Consider the following 19450-nt stretch of genomic DNA (forward strand, 5'->3'; position numbering starts at 1 on the left):
ACTTATGCGTAACTTTTTTAAGGACACTATAAAAAGCATGCCACCCCAGAAGCAACAGGGACACCCCCAAAACACCTAGGAAGGCCTGTGTTGAGACTGTTGATGCTGGAGAGACAAGTGGCTTTTAGAGCAGATAATGAGCATGCAACTCCCAAACAGCTACTTGGAGAGTCACCTTTTTAGCTTTGAGAGTCTTGTGCAAACACAAAAGTGTACTTTGATCTGCTTTGAGTGTAATTTTAATACAAAAGGTACACATTACTAACAAGCTTCTTCCAGAACAAGTACATGCTACCTGCTCACAAGAAAAAGGACCACTATAAAAACACTTTGTAACGATGTATTTGCATGTCTGTAGAAATACATATAGTCAGTCATACATAAGACATATGGAGCCACGTCCACCACTGAGTCAAGCAGACTAGGAATTCTCAAAGGCAACTGTTCTTCATCTTCTTTCAGTTCATTTTTGGTCTCTTCTTTTTAGTCCTGGACAGCTTATCTCCTCCTTCAGCTTTGAATTGAAACCTGGAAAGTGTATTGTTAGGAGCAGCAGGTTAAAAAAACCAGCAACTTGTCTAACTCTGAATTCATCAACTGTGCAGCCCTTTTGCATCAGTAGCTGCTACCAACAGGAAAGATGCAAAGTTTAAGCTGTTAATGGCACAATGGCACATGCCCGATTTAGATTGTTTCCAGGTAAAATCCATACAAATGGCTGTCAAAATCAGCACACTCATTAAGTTGCAAGAAATGTGTATTGAAGTGACTTGCTGCAACTTATTTCCCTTGCAAGAACCCCAGTGAGTGGGAGGTGCCAGCTGCCCCGTGACAAAGAGCACAAAGAAACCACCTGCTTCCCTTGCTGTCGGTCAGCTTATCTCAGATTGTAGGAAGCAACGATGGCTATACCTAGACCCACAAAACAACAAACATACGAGGACCTGTTCTGTTGCAAGAGGAACAGACACCCTCCATGTGAAAGCCCTTCAGCTTACCTGGACTGCCATCTCCTGCCGTGGTTCCAGACCCGCCCAAAGGAGGGAAGCCACCCATCTCCTGTCTGGGAAGTATGGTCAAAGTTGGCCCCAACACGTTGGGGTGGGAGCTTCTTCAATTTTTCTTTCTCTTCTTTCAAAAGAAAGTAGGCACAAAGCATTACCCAAACAGAAGTCACAGGAATGTGTTCTTTTTAGTTTCTAGCGTGTGAGGTCGTGTCTCTTGGCAAGGGGAATCTCCTGCAGCACAGGCAAATTTCCTTCCTACTTACTTTCCTTCAGAAACTCTTCATAGGACGGTCCAATCTGCCCTTGGTTTACCTCCTCGTCCATCAGCCAAGGTGGTTTGGCCCCTAAAGATCGAAAAGGCATGTAATGGAAGCTTCACTCTTGTGGGAACTTAATATCTGCATGCTGACACCCTCCCTACTGCCAAAGAAACTCACTCTTACTAGGCAATGCAAGAAGAAGAAGAAAAGGCTTTTATTGGCAAGGATCCCAGTGCATTTCCCATGCAACATTTCTCATGCAAACCTTGGTATCACACACAAGCCAAAACCATCTCCAAAGGTCTTTCAAAAGATGAAAAGGAAATTTGCAAACATACCTGTGTGAATGTTGCCTTCCCCTGCCTGTGTTCAAAACAGAAAAGGAAAATCTCAGAAATGGTTCATAGAAGTCATCTGGAATTTGCTTCAGTGACGATACCAAGAAACAGGGATTCTCCTGACTAGTTCCTTAGTATGACAAAACTCCCCGTGTTCACCAATCGGCCTGGAATTGAGGGCATGCTGTTTTCACAGTTAATCTAACAGACTAAGTTACACTGCAGACAGTTCAGCAGGTGGCCGGGACTGTACTGTTCTGTATGGCCCTCAGCCTCTGAAACTGGCTTCAAAATTAGCATATAATTGTTGTAATTTGTTCTTCAAGAATATTACTTTTTAACTGGCTTTTCAACACTGCTATCAGCTTATAAATAATGTTTTCGTTCACATCACTTGGGGAGCCTTCATGGGAAGGAATGCCATAAGTGTATATGATTAAAAAGAGGTATGTGAGAGTGCCCCTTGGATGATAGCTTTGCATTCTTGCAAGACGAACAATATTCACTCTGTTAGAAGCATAAGGAAACCACAAATATACCCACCTGACGGCCAATAAAAGTTAGGGACTGTCCTGATTCCAGCCAGTCAGGCCCAGGCAGTGTTCCATGGGGACCTCTAAGCGGCTCTCTGAGAAACCCGATGCTGCTGCTACTTGGGCCAGGCTGCTCTTCTTCTTCCGTGGCAAAAGCAGAGTCACTACAACACAGAGAATGTCTCAGCCCACGCAAGAGGCGTGGTTGCATTTTGGCACCTCAAAAAGTGTGAAGACTGAGGTCAAAAGAAGCTCAACTGGCCCATGGCGCCACCAAGGGCCCTCCACAAATGGCATTGGTCACCATGCCCAATGTAAAGCTTACCTTAGGCTCTCTGCAAATGCATTGGTGGCAGCAGATCCGTCACACAGCTCTGTCTCTGTCTGTGGCTGAGTTTGATTCAGGAAAAAACACTTGTTCCAAAAGACAATAATACATTATGCTCTCCCGGAGACCCGTGTGCTAATGATAAGAGTTGAAATGGTCCCGTTGATTTCATTATGCAAGGAAAGCCTCTTGCTGTGAAGGGACATCAACAGCTTGTGGATCCCCCTCTTCATTACAGGACTTTATATAACAAGGGAAAAATACCTCCTCACCTTACAGAACTAGATGCTTTATTGTTCATAAAGCAAATCTCACCTTAGAGGGCTTGCAGTGGTAAAATGCAAGCATGGTAAAATGCAAGCAAGACTGTTAAGTGCAAAGCTTAGCATTTGTAGTAACTCTCAATAAGGCAATGTTTGCTCTAGAATCCTGAAATGTTACCAAATAGCAGATGGGATTACCACAAAGGGCAGAGGGAGATGTTTTCCACAACCCTCATTAGGTGCAGTTGCCAGTATATTTCTAGCAAAAGAACACTTCAGATGCAACACCCAACTTGAGCTGAAAGGGGGAGGGGGACCTGCAGGCATGTTCCACAGAAACACTTATGATCTTGATGATGGATACTGCCCACTGGCATCCAAGGCACACAAACCTCTAAGATGGCCTGCACCATTTCTTGCCGCCTCTGTTCTACCTCTCGGATATGAGCTGCCATCTGCAACAAGGGTAGATGAAGGCCAGAATGAGAATGTGAAGAGGAGGACGGGCAACCGGAAAGTTTCCCTTGTGCCCACACCTCCTCCACCTCACCTCCTGAATAACTTCATCTTCTTTGGCCTCGTAGGTGTCCAGAGCGTCAGACAAAGACGCCTTGAAGCTGAAATTGACAGTAAAGGTTGGTATATTAAATTTCTGGAACAAGGCCATGAGGTGTCCAATTTCTGAAGACCAGAAGGGTAAAAGAGTGAGAAAAGCTGAAGTCTTGTTATAAAGTGCAAGGTTGGGCAATACCTTTATTGGATGACCAGATATTACAAACAAAACAACAAAAACCCACCCCTCTAAACCAGACAAGAATAGCATTAAATGTGGCATTAAGGCCAATAACTCAAAAGTGGGATCAGATAAAATGTCTTTGGCTTATGAAGCCAAACTGCTAACACAGCAAGAAGAGCCGAGATTCTGCACAGGGCAGAGGTGGCCAAGGTATAAGCTGACGCTTCCTCCCTCTTAAAGGGACAGGCTTGACGGCGGCACCATCAAGTCTGTACCTTGCTATATCAAGCTCTCCCAGGCCAACCCAAAGTTGGGGGAGCCTCCTCCATCCCCTGCTTCTCCTTCCCAGCAGCCTAAGAGGCTCAAAACCCTAGTGAGAGGATCAGCAGTGGTGCTCATCTCCCAGGTCTTCTTTCCATATCTGGCCCTCCAAGGAAATAACCCACATGACAGCAGCTGAAGCCCTTGCATCATGAAAAAGAAGAAGCACGGCTGAGGCCTCTCAGAGAGAAGACCTGCGGCTCAGGAAACACCAAGTTCAACTCCAGGAATTTTTTCGTAGGGAGAGGAAACCCCAACTCCACAGCAGGGGAGATGCTGCCCATCATCACCACTCAGAAAAAAGAGAGATGGACTGGCGGCCTTAAGCGCCACGCCAGGCAGCACCCGCAGGGCCTTGAGCCGTCTCTCTCTCTCTCTCTCAATCTCTCTGAGGAATTGGAGAAAATGCCCCATCAGGCACCTGGCAAAGAACCGACTGACTCACCGCTCATAGTCCTCCCAAGAGATCAGGAATTTGGGCTTCAGCTTGGGGTCTGCTTTGTTCTCCCACCAGAAGGCAGAGACGGCTTTCTTATGTTCGGGACTGGTAAAAGGAACAGAAAAACCCGTTGGCCTCCATCAGCTCCCTCCAGCCCGAAGGGCTTCGCAGGGCGAGGCCGGGCCATGGCTGAAGGCTCCGACCTCGGCCGGCCGGCCGGCCAGCGAGGCCTCCAAAGGGGCGGCGTTTCCGGCACGGCCATCCGTCCGGCCTCCGCTGCCGACCGACCGACCGACCGGAGGGCCTCGGGGGGGGGATGACGGGGACGGGAGGGGGCGCCCCTACCGCTACCCTACCTGGCCAGGTGCTGGAGGAGGCCTCCGTGCAGCACCGCCCGGCCCCCGGCGCTCAGGTGCCACCGCTCCACCTCCCGGCCGCAGCAGACGCACCAGAAGGGCCGCCGGTGCTCCGACGGGTCGAAGGGCACCACCGCCGCGCGCCGCAGCGTCCGCCGGGCCGCCTCCACCTGCGCCGGAGGAGGAAGAGGAGGAGAGCGCTAGCGGGGGGGGGAGGCTCGCGGGCCCGGCCTTTCCCCGGGGGGGGGGACCCTCGCCGGCCGCGCCTTCCCTCCCGCCCCCCCGGCCGCCGCCGCCGCCCCCCCCACCGGGCGCACCTTCTCCCCGAGGCGAGCCAGCGCCGCTCGCAGCCGCCGCTGGTGCCCCGCGCTGTGCAGGTGGCTCCGGCGGCCGGCAAAGGCGCTGCACCGGCACACCGGGCAGCGGAACAGCGTCGTCGCCATGGGAACCGCCCCCGGCCCCCCTTCCCCGCCGCCGCCGCTGCCGTCGTCGTCCGCCATTTTGCAGGCCAGGAAGTCGCGATGCCCAAGAAAGGAGGGACTTCCGGCGAAGGCGCCCTCTGTCGGCCAGCGAAACAGGTGCCGGCTCCGGGGCGAGCGGGCCAAGTCCGCCCCTGGTGGTCCTCCCGGGAACTGCCGGGTGACGTCAGCGTCTCGGCGGCTGCGGCAAGGCAGCGCTTAGGTTTCGCCGGGAGTCCGTGCTCGTCAGAACTCAAGGAAAGCGGGTCCTGTGGGAAGCCTGTCTGTAGCCCCGAGACGGGCAGCAGGAGAGGCCCCGTGCAGACTGCTTTCCCCCCCCTCGCCCCGGGAAAGCCCTTCATGGGCTTGGGTGTGGGCAACAGAAGCACCTATTCACACGTGCTAAGGCAGACACGTTGCTCCATCGTCTCCTCTCTAGGATGGAAGAGCAGCCCTTGGAACCGCGGGTGGTGGTGGTGGGAGAGGGCATCAGTAGTTTTACACACACACACACACACACATCTGTTATTCTGTCTCCGCCAGCCCTACAGAAGAAGTGGTGCTCACCGTTTGCGGGAGTTTTTCTTTGTTTCGGAGGGAACCATCCACGGCCTTCACTGGATCAAAAAGGCGGGCAAAGCAAGGGGCTTGGAGGAGAGGAGCTGTCTCCCCGCCTCACCCCCATTTTCCTTCCCCCCACCCCCATGGCACACGATGAACAAGGATTGCAGCCCAGGCCCCTCTCTATCTCCACAGCAAAGCTGAGAGGCCCACAACCCGCCACGGAAGAGGAAAAGCAAAGCAAAGAAAGGGAGAGAGAGAGAGAAGCAGGAGGTATCCCAGGCCAACCCTACAGAGGAATGATGTTTGCACTGTTTCAGAATCTTTTATTGTGGAACAGCTGAAGGATTCTCCACATGTCAAGAACAGGAACCAAAACATCAGAAATAAAATGAAAACTCTCCACATCCAGCTCTTTGCACTTTCTCTTCCAACGTTCCTTCCCTCAGGAAACCCTCAACACAAAAAAGGGGTCACACCCCCAGCCCTCCTGGCAGGGCGATGAGCAGAGGTTTGGCAAATCCAGTCATATGGGGAGGGGGGGAGTCTGCTGCCCACCTCCAAGAAATCGCTGTGTGGGCAACAATGGCCTCCAGGTGTTGTTCACCTGCAAAATCTGATGCTCAGCCAAGGGAGCCAGCGCCACCAAGCGCACGGAGGGGTGGAGAAGAGCGCCATGCAGTGGGGCCTGCTGTCCAGCCCCATCTGGAGGGCCACGGCAGCCCACCTCTGCCCTAAAGAAGCAAAACATGACCCACAGCACAGGCAATGGGGCAAAAGGTCCTCTGTCTTTTCCAGCTTGGGGTCCTTCCACACCCCAGAGGATGTCTCTGAAGGAGCCTCTGAACATGGCCCCGATTCAGCTTCCTCGGCACTTCCGGCTTCCTTTCAGCCACTTGGAGGTCCTCTTCTGAAGGCCTCAGAAGGACATCACTTCCCAGAAAGAAGTGAGTGACCAGTTAGGGATGGCGTTCTCTGCACTTGCGTGGCTGAGGAGGCGCCATCCAGATCAGAGTCCAAAGAGAGAACTCATTAATTCTGGGGAAAGAGGGAGACAGGAGCAGAGGACCACTGAGGCCGAGGGCTTTGCCAAGGCAAGGCAAGCACTGCTACGCCACCGTCCTCCACCCCACCCCAAGCTGGCTGAGGAGACCCTGCCGAGAGCTACCCCAGGTGTGTGGCTTCTGCTAAAACACCGCTGGGCAGCATGGCTTGCTTAGCCCCTGATCTCTCCCTCCAGCCCTTCAGCACCCCATGGTGGTTCCTCTTTTAGACCCCCCCCCTTCACACACACACACACACACATGTGAGGAGCATCCCATGCTTTGGGAGGCAGAGAGGGCAGCCCACCTGGCCTGTCCATGCTCTGGTGCACCAGCCCCATCACCTCCTCGGTCAGCACTTGCGTCTCCTCCTGGAACTTCCGCCGCCCTTCGGAGGTGAGCTTCCACAGGCGGGACTTGCGGTTCCCTTCCAGGCAGACAAAGTCGGTGGTCTTCTCAAAGCTGCTGCTGAAGCACAGGTTGTGCCGGACGGTGTTCTTCCAGCCCTCCGGAGCGGTGCGGAAGAAGGGGAAGTGCTGCCTGCCAGGAAGACGAAGGAGCAGGGTGGCATCCGGGGTGCCTCCCTGGAACACGGAGAGGAGCCTCACACACACCCCACCCCACCCCACCCCACCATGGGCTTCTGCCACATGGGCTGCAGGAGAAAAGCTCAGGGGTGGGAAGGGAGATTCCCATGGCTGACTGGAGCACCCTGGGGAGTGGGCAGCGTGGGGGAACGATTCTTTCTTCAACAAGGATCCTGAGAACTCCTCAGCAAGAGAGCTCTGCCAACCCACAACCGTGGTCCTCACGCCTGGCCATTTGAGACAGGAGTGCCACGGCCAGCCCAGTGGCAAGACTGCCTGCAGAGCAAAAGGGACAAGCCAAGGACACCCCCCAAAACACACAATCCATTCCACCACCACCCCCAGGAGCTAGTACCTTGTGAACTGGTAAATCTCCTGCACTGTCAGGCTGCCGTCCGCACTGCTGCTCAGGGCCAGGCTGATGAGGATGCAGTAGTTCAGAGGCGGACGGGCCCAGCCCCCCTGGACCCTCTTCAGCTTCCTGCCCCGGGACCGAAGAGTCTTCACTTTCCGAGATGCTGGCGTTTGGCCTCTTTGAGCGTCTTCTGCCTGAGGGAGATCAGCCAGCACGGGCTGGGGGGCTTCCCCTCCCCTCTGCAAAGAGAGGGGCACAAATCAGGCCAGAGTGAGTTTCCAAGGAAAAGGTGGGTGGGGGGCAAGGGCTGCTGCACCCTGCCCTCCCCCACCGGTGGCCCGCAGAGTGAGCCTGGGGCAGCAGAAAGGATCCCCTCCCTCCAGAGATGCCCCTCCCTTGCCTAGGATTGGCTCCAGTCCTGGGAGAAGCATGGTGGGTCTTGAGAAAGGCCCACTGGCTGGCCTTTCTGTCAAAAGGGCCGGCCCAGGGCTCTGTGGGCCACAGAAGAGATCCCTCTCCGGGACTCCTGGACTGAGCCAGGGCAGCCCCCACCCCCTCCTCCCAGCCCCCAGTCGGCCCATCATCTGCTGGCCTGCAAAGGCTGCCTTGTGGGAGTCCTTCAGTGCCCCAGACGGAGAACAAGAGGCCTCCTTGGTACCTCCTCTGCTTGGCTGGCCAGGGATGAGCACAGCTGTTCCTCCTGGAGGCAAAGCAAGTGGGCGGCTGGAGGAGCCTCCTGGCCAGCTGGGGGGAAGAGCACCGGCCCAGGAATGGGGCAGACCAGGCTAGGGTTCACCCACGTCCACAGGTGAGGCTGCATGGTGGACTCCACTAGGGAAGCAAGAAGACAGAGGGTGTCACACATGGTGGGTGTGTGTGTGGGGGGGGGGAACACATTATGGACTTTGTTCAGCAACCCTTGGAAGGGGTGTAGCTCCAGATCCGCGTGGGGCTGGGGGCTAGAGGCTCCCTCCAGAAACAGGAGGAGCTTTGCTGCTGCATCAGGGCGGGATGCCAGGGCAGCAAAACAAAAAAGAAAAACAAACAGAAACAGAAAAAAAAAGGAGGCCGGAGGACCCCACCCCAGGGCCTCACTTACCAGGGGCCTCCCGAGAAACAAAGGTAGGGATGAGTCTCCCCCAGGGTTGTCCATCTCTTTAGTCGTGCCCCCCCCCCAAACTTCACAGGGAGGAGAACGGGGCAGTTGTCCTTCCCCCGATGTGTCTGCCCCCACTCTGCTTGGAACGGAAGCCTCCAACCCCACCTCACTCCTCAGTGTGGCAGCATCAGCCCCGGGACGCCGCTCTCCGCGTGCTCGGGAGGACCTTCCTCTTCCTCGGGGCTTTGTTGTACTCCCAGGTGAGGCTGCCCGCAGTGGTTCCCGCCGGCGCCGGCGGCGCGGGGGCGGACGCGGAGGAGACCCCCGGAGAGGGGCGGCCCTTCCCCGCCCCGCTCACCTTGCGGCCCTTGGTCGCAGGTGGCGCCCAGGCTCAGCTCCCCAGCCAGGTCCCAGTCGTGCAGACCGCGGCGCAGGTGGAGGCTGGCCCAAAAGGCCGGCTTCTGCAGCCGCAGGTCCATGGGGCCCGGCAGGAAGCTCCTCGCCCGCCCCGATTCCCCACCTGTCCCGGAGGCCCCTTAAGGCACGGGCCCTTGGCTCCTCCTGTTGCCCTTAAAAGGTTTCAGCTGTCGGTGGTCCGGGGTTAAACACCGACGCCCAGGAAGGGTCCCTTCACTGCAAAGGCGAGCGGAGGCCCGCCGGGAGGCCTGGGGATGAGGAGAGGGAAACGGAGGGAGGGCTGGTGATTCTCGGGCTCCCCGGGCTCCCCTCCCTCCCTCGTTTGGTGTCCTCCTCCCCCCAACTCAGCAACAAGTGGATTCCTCGGAAAGGGAGGGAAGGCAGGCAGCCCCCCCCCGCCCCCTTCCAGGTGTTGCTTGTGAGCTCCCAGGAGCGAGGGAAGCACCTGCCCCCCCTTTGGGCGAAGAAGGGTCGGAGGATGGCGCAGGTGGGCCCTGCCTGGATTCTGCAAAGCACTCCTTGGGGCCAGGAGGAAGGTGGGCCGGAAGCGACCTCCCGGAGGGCCCTACGAGGGGCAGCCTTGGGCTGCCAGGGGAGATGGATCCCCGTGAAGCACCAGGGGCACGGGGACAGGGGCTGGTAAGGGTCCAGGGGTGTGCGGGGGGGGTGTATGTGCGCTCGCGCTCGAGCAAATGAGTCAAGTCGCTGAGCGGGGGTTTTAATCCAGGGCAGGGGCCTGGCGGAGCCCAAGGGCCAAGTCTGGAGGCGCCCCGCCGCGTCGGCCCCAACTCGTGGCGGGCGCCTCATGTTCCGAGCAGCTTGGCAATTTCGGCTCAGCTCGCCGGCCCCCGGCCCGCGCGCAGCTGCTCGCTCCCCCCCCCCCCGCACGACCCGCCGAACAAAGAGTTCGGGATAGGCTTTGATTTGGCTCTCCTCGCAAGACCCGCGACCCTGCTTCACTGCCGGCGGGTCCAGAATGGGCTCAGGACGCCCCGCCCTGCACTCGGGAGAGGCGAGCCCTGGGGGAGGGGGGGCAGGGCGCTTCCCTGGAGCAAAACCCTGCGGGCCATTCGCCGCCCAGCGGTCGGGGGGGGGCAGCCAGGGGCCCAGAGGAGGGAAGGGCCGCCCCGTGCCGGGCGCACACCTGTATGCTGGGAGAGACGGAACGGGTGGCAGGAGAGCCCTTCCCGTCGAGCAAGGCTGCGTTTCGCCAGGATCACTGCCCCTGCCCGCCTCGCCATGGCGCGGCCGAGGAGACGAGAGAATTGAGCGGCCCCGCTGAACACAGGCGGCGGCTGGTGGTGGTGGTGGTGGGTGGCCAGGCTGTCCCTGGCCCCCCTGTTTTCTGCATGGTGGGTGGGTGAGTGGGTGGGAGCGGCTCAGGTGAAGCTGCTCCTAACACTGAACCGGTGCCACGAGGAAGACGGGGGAGCGCTGCCTATTGGTGCAGGGGCTGGCTGGCGACTCCCCGTTCGCTCTCCATGACCCTCTCCATTCTGGATCCACCAGGACTTGCCCTCCCTGTCTTCCCTGCGTGGTCTTTAACCCCTTGTCTGGGGGAGGGTGCCGTGCCCTCTCGGGAGCCCCAAGGGCTCTCCTGCCTTGCCTTGCCTTGCCTTGGTAGGGCCGTGCTCCCCGAGGGGGGGGGGGCTGGGGAGGAGCCCGCGTGGCCTCGCCTGCGGAAGGGCCACCAGGCCGGGCCTTGGCCTCGGAAGGGGACCGAACGGCCGCTGCAGGAGGCGCAGCAGATCGGTGGGCTCTGGCCAGGTTGCCCTGGGCGCTGCGGCTCAGGCCGCGATTCCACGGGTCGGCGGGGGTGCGTGGCCGGGGCCGCTTTTGGCTGGGGAAGCGCGGGATGGGGCAGACACTCCGGGTGCGGGCGGGAGGCGCGTGGTCTCCCTGCCCCCCTTCACAGGAAGGCTCAGTCAATCTGCATTAATTTGCATATGAGACGAACAATGGCCCTACAATCAGAGGAGAGTGTTCTGGGTTCGTGAGGATTGCAGTGGCATGCATTCAAGAACACTGCCCCCCCCTCCACGCCGCCGCCGCCCTCACCCAGAAGGAAAGGCGTTTCCAAAGATGGCAAGTCTTGGCCCCCGCCCCGCCTTTGGCACGCCTCTTGAAAAGCTTGTGTTGGGCAAAGGCGGACGTTCACTTCTGGTTACCATTCGGAGTTGAAAAGTGTCCCGTAACAACCGGGGCGGCCGCAATAAGAGGGGGGCAGGCAGAGGGGGGCCCTCCGTTGGAAAGGGCCCCCCGCCCCGCCTCCGAGCGAAGCTGCTTCAGGAGACTCCCTTTTTGGGCTTCCTTTGCAAACTGCCCGTTCTCATCCGCCCGCTCTTGCCCCGTGGGAAGGCGCCCCATCCCCCCCCTCCTTGCACAAGACAAAGCGAGTGGAAGGCTTCCTCTGGGAGAAGCCACGGGGCCCCCTTCGCTCTTGCTTTCCTGGGCAAAGCCCCTTGACCTGCTGGTCTCGGGGTCTGGTGGGAGGCAGTGCCAGATGGAGGCCCCGAAAGTGGAGGCCAGGCAGCGGGGCTTGTTAGCCTCTGAAGGGCCACAGGGCTCCTTCCGTTTGTCCCCCGGGAAGACTGGCATCGCGCCTCCCCCAGAAACTCCAAGGATGGCCAGGCAGGGCAGGCCAGGGCAGGAGGGGAGAACGCCCGGCCAGCCATGCCTTCCTCCAGAGGGGTTGCCATGCAGAGACCCCCAAGGCCGAGGGCAAAGAGGCGAGGGCCATCCATCCATCCATCGGTGCCTGAGGCGGCCTCTGCATCTCCAGGGCCAGCAACTGCCCTTCCCGGCAAAAAGGGAGGCGAGAGGCAGGCTTGGCCATTGCTCCTTCCCCGAAATACCTCCAGGCCCCTCTGCGTGGCTTGCTTCTGAAGGAGGAGCCACGGCCCAGCGCGGGAGCCGAAGCATCTTTCCTTGGCTGGGCTGCTCACTTGCTGCTTAGGAGGCTGTGGTTTGCAGTCGCCATGGAAACCATTAGTTGCTAAGTGACTGGAGCATCGTCTCCCGGAGCCCTCGCATCTAATTATCCCATCACAGCGGCTGCGAGGGTCTGGGAGGGAGCAGGGGGATTAAGGCTTCCTCCCTCCCTGCCTGCCTGGCTGCCGAGCGGAGCCGGTGACAACACGGCTGTGTGCTTAAAGGAGCAGCGGGCTCTTTACGCAGCCAGCCTTTCTGGGGCCAGGCTGAAAGGAGGCTCTCCTGCTCCGGATGAGGAGCCCAGCGGTCTGGGACCAGCTCCTCTCCATGTTCTGGTTCCCCGCACCCACCCCCAGGCAGCTGCAGCCTAGCCCCAGCCTGCCTGGGCCCCAGGGAGGAGGAAGGCCCTGGGAGAAGGGGCAGCCCATTCCCAAAAAGCAGCCAACCCCCTCCTGACCACCCACCTCCCCACTGCCTTTTCCTTTGGATAGCCTGGCTGAAGGGACAGGGGTGGGGTGGGGAGCGTGCCACATGGGTGCTGCCCCGGAGGCAGCCCGAAAGCCTTTGTTTGGTCACCTGGCACTCTGCTCCAGAGCAGCTCAGCACTGAATGCCCCCCCCCGAAACCTGGAGCCAGGTCCCCTGGTGGATTCCTGGCCCTCCAGCTGCCTGCCTGGGCTCCTCTCACATGGGGCCCTCACTCCAGGGCCCCCGTCTGGACACACTGCTGGATGAGGCTGGAGCAGGAGAGGCAGGAATCCGCCTCCTCAGGAGCAGGAGAGGCAGTTTCTCCAATGGATGCCCTCCTCGGGAGAAACCTGGAGATCTGGGCCCCCTCTGGGCCCTCCCTGGCCTTGCCAGCTGCAGGAGCAGCTTAACACAGAGGCCAGCCCAGACGCCAGCATCTCTTCCTCCAGAGCCATGTCTACACTTTGTCTACGTAGGTTTCCCCCCCCCCCACTTTGCCCCTGCGGGCTTGGCTTCCCAGTCCACCAATGGCAGGGGAGGTGGGGTGGGGGCTGTGTTGCCCACCCCACTCAGCTGGGGGCCTCCTCTATTCACAGAACAGTCTGGCAGGTGCGGACTGGAAGTGCTTGAGCAGTCTTGATCACAGCAAAAGCAAAAAGCAAAGCATGCTGCTTACATACCGCCCTGTAGCACTTCAAGCACTCTCCGGGCAATTTACAAGTTAATTCTGCAGGCTATCCATTCTGCCCCCTCCCCCCCCCCTGAGCTGGGTCCTCATTTTACTGACCTCCAAACGATAGAAGGCTGAGTCGACCTTGAGCCGGCTACCTGAGACTGAACCCCAGGTCGTGAGCACAGCCCTTTGCCTGCAAGGGGAGGGCTGGGCTCTCACCAAGCCCCTTCTCAAAAGGCTGAAATGTGTGACCGTCTGGTGGGAACAGGTGAACCAGGCTTTTCTGGGCCCTCAGTTGTCATGAATCTGGGCTCCAGTGCCTTGGGAGTAAATCCGCCTCCTTGGCATCCAGGAGGTCCTGGAGGATCTCCCCGTAACCCCTCTCAGGATCCACGCAGACCCATTCGGCGCAACTGAGCCCCATGACCCGCAGAGCCCTGCCTTTGCCAGTCAGTGGGCATCACTGGCTCAAAGGAGGAGGCGTAGCAGGCAGGAGAGAAGGGGGCTGCTTCTCCTCCAGCTGTGAGGGGCACAGGCATGCCCACTGGTGCCCAAGGCCAACTCCTGCCTCTCCCGAGCCTCCCTTTTGGAACCTGGGCAAGTCAACCTGGGAGAAAGGAGGAGAAGGAGGCCAGGGGAAGAAGGGCTTTGACTCCCATGGTCTCAGCTTTGCAGGGGAGGAGGGAACCCCCACATCCGGCTGCCCCCAGGGTGGGAGCCTGGCTTGTTCCCCCTTTGCCCGCCTGCCCGCCCAGCTGTTCTTCCCTGGGCAAAGGGGCCCCTGACCTGCTGGTCTCTGGGCCCTTGTGAGATGCCACGCCAGCAGGCCCGAGACCCAGAGGGAGGCCAGGCGAGTGGGTGTCTGAGGGCGGGAGAGAAGTGCCGGCTGTTGTCCTCGGACCCTGTCAGGCCTTCCCGTCTCACCCACCTACCTGGTAATCCGATTTGCATCCCCCTTTTCTTCCACTGAATTGTCCTGTTGCCATGGGAACAGGAGTCTCACGATTGCACTGGCACCCTAAAGGCACTTCGCCCGCCCGCCTGCCCCCGCCCCCTCCCCTCTGTGTGTTTTCTCTGGCAGTGGCCAGCCACTGAAGGCTGGTGTGTGTGTGTGTGTGTGTGTGTGTGTGAGAGAGGGGGGGGGTGTCTGGAGAGAAACTAAGAGGTGGCAGGGGGGAGAGCGAGATCTTGTCCCGCACTCCAGCACCCCCCTGGTCGGACTCTGTGACTCCAGAGCGGAGGATGGCCTCCTCCTCCTCCTGGTCACTTCTAAGGGCAGGAACACATGGGGGGGGGGAAGCCTGGCGGCTTCAGTGCTTGGCGTGACCCACAGGGCTTGGTGGTTGTCAAGGGGGCCCTTTGGAAGCATCCTGCCCGCCGTCTCTCCTTGGCGGCAGGCCTTTGCCCCCCACAGGCCAGAGCGCTTGCCCGCCCAAGAGCTGTCCCCCTCCAACACAGCTGAGAGCTCAGAGGCTGGCTGCCCTCGGATGACAGACTGCAACTCTGCACACGCTCAAGGGTGCTTTTGCTTGGTTTCCACACTGCTGCCAGGCGCCCGGCTCGGCTAGGCTGGGCTGTCAGGCGCCCGGCCAAGAGCCGCGCTCTTCTCTGCCACCTCCGGGGGGCAGTCACGCTCCGCGGCCGGAGGGGCGCCCCTCCCTCCCTCCCTCCCTCCCTCCCTCGAGGCCCATCCAGGCCAGCAGGCGCCCCCCCCCGCGCCACCTTCCTTTTCCCTCCGCGGAGCGCTGCCCGCCCATCCCAGCCGGGGAGCGCCGGCTTTCTGGGCCCGTCCCTTCCCTCTCTGCCCAGGCCGGGGAGGAACAAGGCGCCCGGAGGCCTCTCCCAGGCCTCGCCCCGGCAGGCCCGTCTCCCCTCCGCCCGGCGGGCGGGCGGCTCTCCCTTGGCAGGCGCTCCGAAGGGAGAAGCCGCTGCCGCCTCCGGCTCCCGCCCGCCCGCCCGCCCGTCCGTTCGTAGATTGGCGCGACTCTGCCGCCGCCGCCGACGACGACGTCTCCGGTCCGGCCTGGAAGGGAGGCGCTCTGTCAGGATAAGAGTCCCGCTGGCTGGTTCGGCGCTCCGGCCAAGGCTGGCCAAGCCCGGCAGCCGGGGAGGCCGGGGAGGCCGTCCCTCCGTCCTTCGACGGGGCGGGAGAAGAAGGGCGGAAAGGAAAGCCCCCGCCAGAGCCTCCTTTGCCCCCCCCCGACCGCCCTGGCGTCCCCCTCCCTGGCTGCCCTTTGGCACCAGCTCAGGAAGGGGCTGTCCCAAGGGGAAGACAGCCGGGCAAAAAGGCAGGCCTCTTTCCACGACCAACCGGGCGAGGAGGGCGGGCGGGCGAGCAGTTGCAGAGGCTCCCCTGAACATCCCGGGGGGGGGGGCGCTTAGAGAAGCCCCCCCCCCGCAGGACCTGAGGAATGCAACAAGGCACCGGTCAGGAGCCCCCAAGGCCCACGGGTTCTAGGTGGGGCTCAGCTTCCTTAGCCTGTCCCCTCGTTTCCTCAGAGCAAAACCTCAGTGGGCAGCCCTCGTTTAGAGACACATCCGTGAAACGCCATGAAAGTCCTCAAGGTCTTAGCCTGGGGGGTGGGAAGGGTGCGGGGGGGGCTTAACTGTTGATGGAGGCGACGGATACAGATTTGCAGGGTAGCGGCGACTCCCCGCCCCCAAAGAGTCCCTCCAGGGCCCTGGGTGGCTGAGGCGGGCTCCCGGGGCAGATCAGCTGCGGTCAAGTGGGGCAAAGTCTCGCGTCCAGTGGATCAGACGGGGAGCGCCAGCAGTTCCGGGGCTCTCTCTCTCTGTGTGTGTGTGCGTGTGTGTGTGTCTAGAAATCATGGGGGAGGGAATTGCCAAATGCCCACGCAGAGACCGCGGTCGGAAGAGTGGTGGCAAGAGAAAGGCCTGCCCACGCAGAGAGCTGCTTCCCTTGGGGCGCCCGTTCCCTGGGCTTGTTTGGCTCGAGGTTGGGCCCCCCTGAGGAGGGGTCGGAGGGCCCGGGCGAGTGGAGGCGTCTCTCGCTCCTCCCTGGACCCTTCCTTCCCTCCCTCCCTCCCTCCCTCCCTCCCTCCCAGTCGGTGGCCTGGTCGCCGCAGGCAGAGGCTTTTGTGGCCCTCCAGGTAGTTGGCTTCTGCACCCCCCCGGTCCTCCCCCACCGCTAGCTTTGCTGGCCACAGCCCGTGGAAGCTGCAGGCCCCAAACATCTGGAGGGTGAACTTAGCCGGGCCCTCCGGCTCCCCCAGCCCGGCCAGAAGGGCCGCCGCCGCCGCCGCCGCCGCCGCCTTCCGCACTGGGGAGGGCTCGACAACCGGTCAGGCCGTCTCCGCCTGCTAGGGAATTGGGGGGGGGGAGGTTTTTCTACACCTGGGGGCCTCTGAAGAGGCGCCTGCGGTCCACGGAAGTCCCCCGCTGGTTGTTTTCAAGGGGCCACGAGATTCCTCGCTGCTTTAAGATGACCAGTCCTCTCCCTCCCCTGAAATTCTTCGACGGAGACGACTCCAACCCACCTTCCCCACTCGCCTTTCGCAACGCCTGAGCGCGATCAAGGGGGCCACGGCCTCCCTAGCGCCGGAAGGAAGGAAGGAAGGAAGGAAGGAAGGAAGGAAGGAAGGAAGGAAGGAAGGAAGGAAGGAAGGAAGGAAGGAAAGGGTTTCCTTCTCCCTTCCTCGAGACCCAGGGTGGCTTAAGATCCGCCTGCGCCAGCGGGCGGGATTCTGGCTCCTGCCTGCCACCCCCGAGGGCGCAGAGGCAGCGCCATCACTGAGACAGTCCCGCTGCCCTCCAGCTATGGCGCCGGCCTTCCCAGGAGGGCCGGCCAGGCGGCTGGTGTCCGCGGGGCAACCAGGAGAGTGGCGCGCCCAGCGGCCCTCCGGGGCTGCCCAGGGAGGAGGGCAGGAACCGCTCCGTTCCCCGACGCCCGCCGGGGCGCGTGTCTGGGATCGCGCCGGAGCCCCCTTGCGCCCACCCTGGGCGCTTTTCCCTGCCAGGCAGCCAGCCTCCTTCCGGCGACGGCGGTTCCCTCGGCGCTTGGCGATCCAGGCGGTCGTTGGGGCAGCCCGTCTGTTGGCGGGCCGTCGGCGGGCCGGGCCTTCGGTGGCCAGGGGGAGCCCGGGGCAGCGAACGCCTCTGGCCGGCGCGCCCTGGACGCCTTCGGCCTGGGGGCGAGCGGCTTGCTTGCGCCTGGCGGGCCGGCGGGCTGGGCTGGCTCGCCCGCTCGCCCTGCCTCCCTTCCCTCCCTCCGCCGCCGCCGCCGCCACCCAGTGCTGCCCGCCTGCTCGCCCGCCCGCCCGCCTGCCTGCTGGCTGCTGGTCTCCGACAGGCCGCTGGGAGGCCGCGCCGAAGCGGAACCAGGCGGCGGCGGCGGCTCTTATTTTGACACGGCGGCGCGCGGCAGTGCCTGCCCGGAGTGGCTCGTCGTCTGAAAGCGGGGCGAGCCTTCTCTCCCGCAAATGAGCAGCAGTCGGCGACGGGCAGAGGCAGGCGGACGCGGCGGCGGGCGCTGCCCGGGGGCACCGGCGGCGGCGGCGGCGGCGGCGGCAGTGGCTGCAGGAGGCGCAGCAGCAGCAGCAGCAGCAGCAGCAGCCTCCAGAGCCGCGCCAAGGGGCGGCGCGAGGGCCGCCTCTGTCCGCCCGCCCGCCCCGTCCTCCGCGTCGTGGCCCGGCAACTGAAAGCGAAAGAGGCGGGGGCGGCGGCGGAGGAGGAGGAGGAGGAGGAGGAAGCGGGAGGGAAGCAGGCGAGCAGGCAGGCAGGCAGGCAGGAGGCGAGGAGGGCACGGCGCCCAGGCGACGACGGAAGGAGCAGCGTTGGCAGCGGCCCCCTCCGCCTGCCTCCGCCTCCTGCATCTGCGGCCATGGGCGAGCCCCGCGGCGGCCTCTCCTGAGCAGGTAAGCCCGGGCGACGAGCCCTGAGCCTGGCCGGTCATTGTTCGGAGCCGCGCCGACACCGGGCGGGCGGGCGGGCGGGCGGGCGGGGACCGGCCCCTTTCCTTCCGTTCCCTTCCCGTTGCTCCGTCGGCGAGGGGCAGCTGTCATCTGCGGGCCTCGGTCCGAGGGAGGGTAGGCCTTCCTGCCCGGGCTCTGGGCAGGCTCCGCTGCCGCGGGAAGGCGTCCGCCCGCTCGCCCGCTCGCCCACTCGCCCGCCCGCCTCTCGTCCTGGGCTCCGACCCCCGCGCCCCCGGGAAGCCCCCCGCCGGGGCAGGCCGCGCGGGCGGGCCTCGGGGGCCGGGGCGGCGACGGCTCTCCCGCGCGCCCGCAACTCGTCCCGCCTGTCCAGGAGACGGAGCCCGGGCGAGCGTGGGTCCCGCGCTGAACTCGTGTACATGCTTGGGTCTCGTGTGAATCCGCTCGGTTTCCCTCTCGAGACTGTCGCGTTAGGCACGGAGACGGGGCTGTGGAGCAGCACGCCGGTCCTGGCCGCTGTTTTTCCCAGGCCAAGGCCAGGAGAGCTGCGGGGGATGCGGGGCAAGGGTTTGAGACGGTGGCGGGCCTGAAGCGGGAGCTCGCGGCCCTTGCTTTCTTCCCCGGCGATGCGTCCGTGGCAGGGCATCTGCGCCTGTCTGTGTGGTCGGGGCCTGTGGGGCTAGCTAGAGCATTGTTCGGGGCCTTTCCCAGCCCCGCCACCCAGTGGCTCCTGCTGCCCCCCTCCCTTGGCCTTGAGCCACGGGGGGGGGTGTTGAGTTTCCCCTTGGAGGAGGAACCTATTTGTGAACCGACCCATGTGACTTCCCAGGGGTCGGGTCTGAGCTGTGCCTTGGGAACAGGACTGGGAGGAGAGAGCTGGGTTGGGGCCTTTTTGTGGAGCAGCCCCCGTTGGCCCTCAAGGGGGGGGGCGGGTGTCGCTGCCACAATGGGCTTCGGGTAGGGAAGCCAGCCCTGGTGGTCACAGACTTCTCAAACGGCTTCCGATGGGCCCCTTCTCAGGGAGGGCCTGGGCAGTCCATGAGCCATGCAGAAGAGAGAAGGGACAGGATCTGGGCCCAGGCCCACAGCCGGGGGGGGGGGGCAGCCCAGCCAGGAAAGGGGTGGCCTGGGATGGCATAGTGGCAAAACGGAATGTGGGCGTTGCTTATGGGGGGGGCAGAGGGCTGCCATGAGTTTGTACCCACCTTGTTGGTCAGTTTCCAGAGTTCTTGTCCATGCTTGTCATTGCTGGTGCTGTGTAAATAGGGTGGTGGTGGGGAGGAGAGCCTTCATCCGAGGATTGGCTGTGTGTGACCACGCGGGAAGCATCTTGCTTCAGTTTGCAGGGGGGGGGCAGGTTCCTGCCTGAGGTACTTGAGAGTGACAAAC

The 19450-nt window shown here is 61.7% G+C and overlaps 3 protein-coding genes across 6 annotated transcripts in view; 1 reads left to right on the forward strand and 2 right to left on the reverse strand.

The window, feature by feature from the left end:
- Positions 1–213: 213 nt before the first annotated feature.
- Positions 214–5098, reverse strand: CENATAC (centrosomal AT-AC splicing factor). Its single transcript, XM_072979393.2, has 11 exons — positions 4899–5098; positions 4582–4751; positions 4232–4330; positions 3280–3346; positions 3122–3184; positions 2464–2528; positions 2149–2302; positions 1606–1630; positions 1271–1351; positions 999–1131; positions 214–528 (listed from the first exon to the last, which is right to left on the reverse strand). Exons 1-11 carry the CDS (start codon positions 5079–5081, stop codon positions 459–461), a joined length of 1110 nt encoding a protein of 369 aa, XP_072835494.2. The 5' UTR covers positions 5082–5098; the 3' UTR covers positions 214–458.
- Positions 5099–5905: 807 nt separating this feature from the next.
- FOXR1 (forkhead box R1) lies at positions 5906–9404 on the reverse strand. Of its 3 annotated transcripts, none has more exons than XM_072979394.2 (5): positions 9043–9404; positions 8244–8416; positions 7586–7824; positions 6951–7183; positions 5906–6638 (listed from the first exon to the last, which is right to left on the reverse strand). In XM_072979394.2, exons 1-5 carry the CDS (start codon positions 9161–9163, stop codon positions 6610–6612), a joined length of 795 nt encoding a protein of 264 aa, XP_072835495.2. In that variant the 5' UTR covers positions 9164–9404; the 3' UTR covers positions 5906–6609. The 3 variants fall into 3 exon arrangements, with proteins under 3 accessions (XP_072835495.2, XP_020649600.3, XP_078235677.1); XM_020793941.3 differs by lacking the exon at positions 9043–9404 and adding an exon at positions 8850–9008; XM_078379551.1 differs by lacking the exon at positions 9043–9404 and having other exon boundaries at positions 8244–9007.
- An 8493-nt stretch (positions 9405–17897) lies between these two features.
- BCL9L (BCL9 like) overlaps positions 17898–19450 on the forward strand; it is a 28201-nt gene continuing 26648 nt past the window's right edge. Inside the window, exon 1 of one of the 2 annotated variants that reach the window (XM_072979421.2) lies at positions 17898–18046. The gene's annotated coding sequence lies outside the window, so the exon portion shown is untranslated. The remainder of the gene's footprint in view (positions 18047–19450) is intronic. The other variant, XM_072979420.2, reaches the window with a different exon arrangement.

The sequence above is a fragment of the Pogona vitticeps genome, chromosome 8 (assembly GCF_051106095.1).
Source record: "Pogona vitticeps strain Pit_001003342236 chromosome 8, PviZW2.1, whole genome shotgun sequence".
NCBI lineage: Eukaryota > Metazoa > Chordata > Lepidosauria > Squamata > Agamidae > Pogona > Pogona vitticeps.

What these genes read in the sequence shown, in the direction of transcription:
- CENATAC (XM_072979393.2), bottom strand. Translation starts at nt 5,081, where the DNA reads ATGGCGGACGACGACGGCAGCGGCGGCGGCGGGGAAGGGGGGCCGGGG. An exon ending in GGAAGGCAACATTCACACAG is followed by an intron (nt 1,352 to 1,605) that starts GTATGTTTGCAA and finishes TTCGATCTTTAG; the next exon opens with GGGCCAAACCACCTTGGCTG. An exon ending in GGCAGGAGATGGCAGTCCAG is followed by an intron (nt 529 to 998) that starts GTAAGCTGAAGG and finishes TACACTTTCCAG; the next exon opens with GTTTCAATTCAAAGCTGAAG.
- FOXR1 (XM_078379551.1), bottom strand. Translation starts at nt 8,738, where the DNA reads ATGGACAACCCTGGGGGAGACTCATCCCTACCTTTGTTTCTCGGGAGG. An exon ending in GAGATTTACCAGTTCACAAG is followed by an intron (nt 7,184 to 7,585) that starts GTACTAGCTCCT and finishes TCTTCCTGGCAG; the next exon opens with GCAGCACTTCCCCTTCTTCC. An exon ending in CCAGAGCATGGACAGGCCAG is followed by an intron (nt 6,639 to 6,950) that starts GTGGGCTGCCCT and finishes CTCTTTCCCCAG; the next exon opens with AATTAATGAGTTCTCTCTTT.